Source organism: Lampetra planeri, unplaced genomic scaffold, assembly GCF_965212315.1.
Source record: "Lampetra planeri unplaced genomic scaffold, kcLamPlan1.2.h2 scaffold_1023, whole genome shotgun sequence".
NCBI lineage: Eukaryota > Metazoa > Chordata > Hyperoartia > Petromyzontiformes > Petromyzontidae > Lampetra > Lampetra planeri.
In genome coordinates this window covers 25,683-34,435 of record NW_027613732.1, presented here as the reverse complement: position 1 = coordinate 34,435, position 8,753 = coordinate 25,683, and the positions used below count along the sequence as shown (strand labels likewise).

Sequence of the window (8,753 nt, the reverse complement as noted above, 5' to 3'; positions counted from 1 at the left end):
AAAGAGGACGTAAACATCAAATACTGGATGTTCCAGCCATGTTTGGGAGCATGAATAATGTACGTGTAAGGCATCTTTGTGAAATGAGAAAGGATCAGCTGGGCCCAGATGAACAGGTGGACTTTCTGGGCTCCACTGAAGCTGCTGGGTTAATCGATGACTTGAAGGGACCTGTGTGCTGCCGTGGTGGTGTCATTCACAAACGTGGACTTACTCATTCCTTGCTGCAGGACAAATAATTGATGAGAGAATCAGTGTTACACCCCGATAATTGCACATAACTGACAAACTGAAACATCTTTGAACATGACTGTATTGCGCTCGTTTTATTAAAACACGATGAGTTGGACTTGACCTCAAGAGTACAAGTGCGAACAAAATCCTGCTTTCCCCAAACCAGAGCTACTGGATTCCTCAGCCACATCTCTCAGTCACGCTAACTAACATCCTGAGCTTGACTCCTTCGGCCTCTCTCTCTCACAGATACCTGCGAGGGGTGTGGTCCTTTGCTACAGGCAAGAAATACAGACACCATCGCAAACTCTGACAGATCTTTGCATCAACGCACCTTTTTCAGCAGGTTCTGCATGTCTTTGTCTGACCAGAGGTTGTAGAGAAGCAGTGCTGCAGATTTGCTGGATTTGGGGAAATATCTAACAAGGGAAGACAATGGTTTTAAGTTCGGACTGACGAGTCGCAGCACCACATCGTCCTGGTGTCTTTCTAGCCACAGGTAAACCTACCTGTTCTGGCTGAGATCATTCAGTGAGTTTATCAGCTTGTTGTTCAACAGGTGCTTTCCCATCTCGGGTTCCTTCATTAGCAGACAGTTGGTGCTGTGGCAGGCCATCGCCAGGGTGTCGTCAGACTCATTCCCTTCCTTGGTGCCTGAGCTGAGAATGGCCAGCAGCTCTGGGAGGGCTCTCCTGGCTTCACATCCACAATGGTTAAATCTACTAATCTAATGTGTTGACCCTGATGTTCTGTGTCTGATAGGTACTATGATCACAGGATCAGTACATTCATGTCTCTAATGTGACAATCGACACATTATTGAATGAAAACAAGTCTGGTCTTGAATGTGTTTCTTACCCATGGCACTGTGCAGGTTGGGGTTCTTGGTCAGGTTTCGTACCAAAGCCACCATGTTTCTCTGCAGGTTGACTTTGTTTGACTTCAGAAGGGGACTGATAACCTCCAGGCCGTTCAGTTTCTGAACTATTGTCTGGCTCATGATGCTGGACACCTGAATAGAGAAACCCACATGGACTAAAGAGACCACAGCTCCCAGTTAAACAGAGCTATCATGAATACGATCGGTCTGTCTCAAAGCTACACCCTTGGCATGCTGTGAGAAGATGTTATTGGTGATTGTTTTTCTTACAATGCCTTCATTTGCTGTGAGATTCTGCAGCACTCCACAACAGGCTTCCTGTACTTCGTCTCTCTGGCTGGACTCAATCAAAGACAGGTAACTCTGCAGAGTTTTGGAGTGGATCAACCAGCCGGCTCCGCTGGGCTGTGGCTCCTCAACCACCGCAAAGTCAAAGTGTTGCTGGGGATGATACAGAGAAGACACCATTGTCTTAGTCCACTGATACCTTGCAGTCCATTAGAGTCAGGATAATATGCGCCTGTTGGTTTGAAAAAGAAAAGTGGACGTGCCACCTTGGCTGGGAGGACCTCTCTGGGTTGTGAGTAGTACTGTATTTATCCTTGTTAATCAAAATAAAACATGCAAGTCATCAAAAAGAATAAAAACGAGCTTGACATTAAACTGTACTCTGGATGTTTGTCTCGTGCTAAATGACAACAATGGTAATGAGTTTTTCTATTCTTGGAAGGTAATTTGAAGAGTTGATTTCCAAAACACAGACAGGTTCTGTCTAGACATAATTATGGGTGCTGCCAATAGTGTTTCCAATGAACCTTTGGGTTCTTTCTTGGACGTCATTGCATCATCCCACCTTCTGCTCCGGCCCTTTGCTCTGTGGGCTGAAGCAGCCGATGGGGCCCGAGTCGCTCTGGCTGTGGCTCCGGCTGATGGGCTTCGCCAGAGCTGTGATCCTGCTGAACAAAGCAGGAGCCTCGGCCTCCAGCTGGAACGTCAAGTTGTGCAGGATACACACGCAGTTCTCTACAGACTGTTTCAACAGGTAGAACGACATGAAGGCACATGTGAGAATCACAGTAATTCACAACTTTCCCCTGGTTCAGCACTGGGAAAGTGCAGTTCTCCCTGCTGTTAGACACTGGCACAGTGAGGTCGATGTATATTCCTCATGAAGCAGTGACGTGCAGTCAGGCATCATAAACAGCACAAAAATTTAAAATTAAAATTGATCCAAAACGTTGTAACACTGACAAGTGACGTGTGCGGTGAGGCACGAGCTGCCGGAGCCTCACCGGGGATTGACAATGACTGCTGGCTGCTAGCAGGGAGACCGTATTGTTGTTCGACTCCATCCTCAGCCGCAGAATAAGTGACAGCAGCTACAATCCGCAAGTCAAGTGCAGCATCCATCTGTTTTTACTTTCCAAATGGAGGATTACAGGTCGAAACTCCATTTTCTCAACTTTCATACAAAGAAGGGAAAACTAACAAAAGGAAGCAATCTCCACTGAGACATTTAAAATGAAAGGAGTGGTGCATAGACTTAACCCTAACCCTGAGTAAAGACCATAATAAGGTTTTGTTTTTAATTAAATGGTCTTTTTTGTGTGCTTGTTTGTATGTGTATGAACCAGCTAACTGTCGACAATCAAATGGTGAATAAACTACGCTGGTTCATGTTTGTAAATCTGATTTGAATAAAGTCAATGCTTCACCAGCCATGAACTTCACCACGACAGGTCTACAAAAGACACTTTAAGGAAAATCAACTTTTTCTTACCTTATCATCTGGTTTTCCTGTTTCCACGCAGTCTCGAACATACGTGACCAAGGAGTCGATCAAACCCCGACATTTTCTCATGGCCTGTCTGTTGCTTTGTTTTGCACTGCTGAGGTTTCTGTTGTAGTCAGAACACAACATATGCATTAATATGTTGAGATTACAATGTGAATGGATGATATGGATACACACACACACACACACACTCTGGCCCCCACAGTGTCGCTGGGAAAAAGTTTCATTTTAGGACAGTCCCCTCCAGTCAGTCTGATCAGAACGATGCTACCCCATCCAGCTTTCTGGACAAACCCGACTGACTTAGCTCAGAAGAGAGTCCCCTCCAGTCTACGTCCCCGTGGGGACGAGAGAAACACTGCATCTACTGTGTCGAGTGAGGTGGAGAAACACACTCACAAGATCTTGTTGCAGCCAACGTTCTTTAACTGGTCGTTTTACCTGTGAATTTAGCTGAAATCACAACATTGTCTTTTTTGTGTGAACCAGTCAGAGAAGGAAGAAGAACAATAATGATCAGTGGTGCTGAGCAGCATCTGGGAAGAACTAAATCTCACTCTCTTTTATGTTGGTCATCAAGAGAACAGTAAAATATGTCAGGGTCAGCCGTTACCACACCACCACACACTCTGCTCTGACCTCAGACATCCAGTGGCGTGATAGAAGACCTCGTGGTCTTGGCTGTCGGTCCGGTCGGGACCTGTCGTGTAAGGCAGGATCACACGCTCCATTAAGACGGGCAGAGCGCTCTTCAGCAGGTCGGGCTTCAGGCTGTCTGCAGAGGACAGATTCCACAAGAGACCTGGAAGACAAAAGGAAACTCTGTTGGCAGTACATCAGTCAGATCTGAATTCCCTGCTTCATAGGTTCGGTTATTCTATTCAAAACTGGTTTTCCACCTGAGATGTTTCTTATTGGTTTAAGCACTGTGACATTTAGATAAACGGCCGAGTTGATTCTGGCAGTAACAGTCATGATAAAACACTTTGCAGAGGATAGTTCTGTAACTGACAGCACGGTATAAAAGGATTAAGATGTAACATACACAGGTGTCACTCAGTTTAATGGTTAAATGTGTGTGTGCAGGTTCAGATTCACACACATTCGTACCCGTCAGCTGTCTCTGCATCTCGACCGAGTCTGTGTCTCTGAGTAGAGCCACGGCCTCTCCGATGCCACCGCAGCGCTGAATCTCCTCCTTGCCATTGTTGTTTTTGAAGGACAGGTTGCGGAGAGCAGCCGATGCCGTCTGGCTAACGTGCGAACTGGGGCTTTGCAGAAGTCCCACCAGGAGAGGGATCCCGTTGAACTTCAGCACCTGCGAGACAACGTGGCTTCAGGATTTCAGCACATCTGACAAACAAGCGACCGATGGAGCTGAAATTCACAATGTACAGTGATTAGAAGACGTTTCAAAACCACCTGGGTTCTGACGAACCCTAATAGGTCCCAGGCTCTCTGCGTATTGACTATTAAAGTGTAATCAAAATAGTACACGGGGCTTCTATCCAAATGTATTTCCAACTTTGTTCAATTTACATTTGCAGGACTTAAAATCAACCATAATTCTCAACAGACTAATGAGATGATGTAACGGTTGAGGCTACCTCCTCTTTGGCCTTCTCATTGATATAGGTGTTGTGCTGGATATAAGAAGCGCCGCAGTGCTTGTATTTCTCATCGTCACTGGAAAGATACTCCACAGCTTCCTTCATGGTGATGTCGGTGACTGTGCCGTTCCCGTTCACCCCTGGGACACGAACAAAGGGATGAACACTGAGAACATGCAGGTCTAATAAGTGAAAACACCCTGATGATTCAATTCCAGAGATTATTGTAGAAAACCGTTCTCACCCAGAGTCTCCTTTAGTCTTAGGTGCACCGTCAGCAGCAGGAGGCTTCGGTGGTGTCTTAGAGGAGTCCACCTGGTGGATGAACTGACTGCTGGTGGTCTTTGCTGTGCCTTTCACCATGTTCACTGGCTTCAACTGGGTCAAGGTGTTTGTCACGTACTGACTGGTGGACCTTTCATTCCGGTACGTGCCCCTGTTGGACTGCTGCCTCAGAGGAGGAACAGAGCGTTTTGTCACCTGCTGCTTCCAGAGCAGATCCGACTCGCTGCGGCTGGTGCTGGCGAGACCGCGGGAATGGACGCCAGCAGGGGCGTAACTCTGCTCGTTGAGAAAGCCTGCTTTGTTTGACTTCATTGTGGAGACCTTGGATTTGTAGAGTGCTTGCGAGTTTGTGCTTTTGTCCTGGGTGAGCTGCAGAGCCAAAGATAACGTGTTTATAAGTTTGTCACATGAGTAACTGACAAGGAGCTATGTCGTTGACACTATGCAGGTCACTTTCTAAGGCTTTACTTTCTAAGAGTTGGAAAACCCATTTTTATATGAGGAAAAATGAACAAATGTTAACAGACGTGAATATGAGAGTTGACTGGAACTACATTTCCTACGTCATCTCCCAGGTCACGGTCATTAGTGAACGGCTGGGTACACCCTGCCCACACTTCCCACCTACAGACAATTTAGAGGGACCAGTTAACCTTAGCATGCCTCTAGAGGTGGAAGGAGGCTGGAGTGCATGTCGAGAACCCACACAAACATCCCAGGCCAGGAGTCAATCCAGGGACCTTCTCATTGTGAGGCGACAGTGCCACCACAAATCACATTTTACTTTATATTATTACCATTGTTCTTTTTATCATGGATTATTATCAATGTACCCACAACACAACAGAGCTGTAACCTGTGAACAAAAATGTATGTGTAATGTTTTTCATCCGTTATTGCAGCAAACGGTCATAAAAAAAGCAGCAGGCTGATAAACCAGTAAAGGTCACTCTTGCCAACTAAAAGCACAAGATCAATAAATTCCAAAATGACTCACAGTTTACAGTTTTTAGAGAGGCCATTCCCGAAGAAGACACATCCATTGGATGAGTTTGACTTGGAAGCATCTACAAACACGTTGTCGTACAAAGGGCCTGTGAAGAAACATTATCAGCTGTTATCCAACAGCAGTAAATAACTGAGATCAGGTGTGTTTTAGGGTTAATGTTTCATGCATCGGTCTCCCTTTTGATTTGTCGCCCGCCGTCAGTGTGAAATCTGTCTAATATGCAACCAGCTCACTGAAACATGCTGCGTTTGGTGTGAATCCGTTTGACCCTGGTAATAGGAATAATAATAATGATAGGACAGTGGTTCCAGTTGAGACATTCATTGATTTATTTTCTCGGTTACGGGTTGTCAATAGGTGACAAGACAACCATTCACGCACCTGACCCTTGACCTTAGAATGCTTTTGGAGGTGGAAGCCAGAGTACCAAAAGTCAGGAGAGGCTGAAGCCGCCTGACCAAAGTGTGGAGAAGCTGTCCTGGGATCAGCTATCAGTGATACTGATGATGACTTTGATGATGATGAGTTTGAATAGAACTAACAAATGTTAGTGTCAGCTCTGTACAACTGAACCGTCAGATCTGAGCATCCAACACCGACGCAGATACACGTCCCAGAAAGAAAAAGGTGGACACACACATTTTTACTTGCGTGTATCGTCCACCAGGCTGTTAAAATCTACCAGTGCACAACTGACAAGAAACAACCGTCTAAAGTCTGAAAAATATATGCATCTGTCAACTTAACACCTGTAAAGATTCCATTTAAATCTAAATCTCAATGAATGAAACGTTGGATTTAGAGTCTCAAAAAAATTCTAGATAAATACTTGTTTGCATACTAAAGGTTATTTCCTGAGCTAAGAAGTTGAAGAGCTGTTGAAACACGGAGCAGGTCCGCAGGAACAAAACATCCAGACGATAATAACTAGTGTTTGAAAGACACTTTGGAGATGTAATTGGTTACACGTGCAAGCTAGCCCGTTAAAAATTTAACAGTCTTGATTACATAATTGTGCTACTTCTTCAAAGTAATGTAACAAATGACATTTGACTACTTGTATTAACGCTCTGTTACTGTTTCAAATGTTGAGTCCAACACATCAAATAATATCATCATTCATTTAGATATGGACACAAAAAAGACCCCAAAAATAATATTATTTAACACTTCCTATTTTTTTCATAAACAGACGACTAAAATTGTAATCATGAATGTTTCCACATGTAAGTTAATTACTCCAGTAATGGAGCTGGTTACATGTCATGTTTATTTCATAATTAAATAAACCAGTTCCTCCCCAACACTGATAATAAGGACGTGGTTGTTTTAACCTCCCAAGACCCTGCATAGACATATAGACAGATTTTTTTTAAGCCTTTGAGTTTCTTTAAAGTGCTATACAAATTCAATGTATTATTACTGTTCTCATGAGTCATTGTTTGCACTCATCCCAACCAGCAAGGAGGAATAAGAATGCACACTAAACAAAAAGCTCAGGAGGATCAATTGCACAAAACAGACCGCAGAGGAAAATAAAAAAAAAAAACTGAAAGCAGGTTGAGTGAAAGTCCTGTAAGTGGTGGAATGAACGAAAATTGATGACGTTTCAGTTCAGTTTTAATGTAATCTGACATAAATCAAAGCGGATCTGTTTAAAGTTTCCAATGACTAATCCTGCATCTGGAAAGGCGCCTGGGCTTGTTGTTGTCGCTCATTTTGACCCTAAACGATCCAGAGAATGACCAGTGAGGAAGAACTCTGGCTCATTCTGTGAGCGTCTGTTTTCAAACCGTGACCTCCCCTCGGACAGACAAACCGACAGCTGGAGGTCACAACCCAAAGTGTGAGCGTGGAAAGCAGCTCTTACTCGTCGGAGACAGAGACGTGGATCCGCTCCTGTTGCTGGAGGGTCGGGACCGGCTCCTCCGGACCGTCTGGACCTGCTCCAGGACGCGCTGCTGGCCGGAGCGCTGGTAGCGGTCGGCGGACGGCAGCGCCAGCGCCGTGTCGTCCACGTTCCCGATGGAGAGCGCCGATCGGAGCGGCTCCGCGCTGGTCATCGCTCGGCTGTTGTCTGCGGGAAGAGTCGCACCTCGGCCTGCCCCTGCTGCTGAACCGCACCCACAGGAACAATGGAGCGGAGCTGTTGACAGGGTGAAACACGCAGAGTCACACTGGATTATTTCATAGTAACACGGGTCACTGGCCTCAGACCAAAACACACCAACTATGAGGCATCGATGGGATGGGATTCATTCAAAAATAACACTCACACCGATGACTAAACTACACTGATGCACTCCTTAGTAGTACCACAGTTAAGGTCAGCATTGTTACCCCCTAAAAACTTTTCCTTAAAAGAAAAAAACACCCAATGTTTGCAGTAATATTCCAAACATTTATTAAAGTAAATCATTCATCACTGTTATGGCCCCAGTTTGGTACACTTTGTACAACCTGGTTAGAAACTACCAGAAGATGATGATGTCAGTTTTGGATCAGAAAGGATCCATTATTGACTATTCTTCTGGAAGTTTCTAACGGACTTGGCACATGTGTCCTCGGGGATTTTAGCCCCTTCTTCTTTACACAACTGATCAAATTCATGAAAATCGGGTGGGTGGGGGGACTAAAAACTTTGACCATGTCATTTTCATTCTATTTTTATTCCTCAATACATATTTAGTTTACATTCCAAATGTACCAAGATGGGGCCATACCACTGATGAATGATTTACTATATGAACCTTTATTAATATTTTAAAAATGGGACAGTATTTTGGGAAATATTCAAAAGTTCTGAGGTGGTTTTATATAGCTCTGACATAACTTGTGAATTTCCTCCTGTTGCATAAACACAATCTTACATCAGATAAATTGACCAAGAAAAACTTTGGTGCAAGGATATTATTGTTGTTTTTTATAGAATATCTATAA

General features: G+C 44.5%; 1 protein-coding gene across 1 annotated transcript; it reads right to left on the bottom strand.

Annotated features, from left to right (window-relative positions):
* Positions 1-149: 149 nt before the first annotated feature.
* Positions 150-7,876, bottom strand: LOC144738496 (plakophilin-1-like). Its single transcript, XM_078621512.1, has 13 exons — positions 7,684-7,876; positions 6,387-6,394; positions 4,764-5,173; positions 4,517-4,685; positions 4,020-4,227; positions 3,549-3,711; positions 2,895-3,012; positions 1,968-2,144; positions 1,385-1,555; positions 1,093-1,246; positions 744-930; positions 569-653; positions 150-224 (listed from the first exon to the last, which is right to left on the bottom strand). The coding sequence occupies exons 1-13, from the start codon at positions 7,874-7,876 to the stop codon at positions 150-152; spliced, it is 2,118 nt and encodes a 705-aa protein (XP_078477638.1).
* Positions 7,877-8,753: the final 877 nt, after the last annotated feature.

Coding starts and splice junctions, on each gene's coding strand:
- LOC144738496 (XM_078621512.1), bottom strand. CDS start 7,876: ATGACCAGCGCGGAGCCGCTCCGATCGGCGCTCTCCATCGGGAACGTG. Junction 4,228..4,516: donor ATGAGAAGGCCAAAGAGGAG/GTAGCCTCAACC, acceptor GTTGTCTCGCAG/GTGCTGAAGTTCAACGGGAT. Junction 2,145..2,894: donor CAGGAAAACCAGATGATAAG/GTAAGAAAAAGT, acceptor CTGTTGAAACAG/TCTGTAGAGAACTGCGTGTG.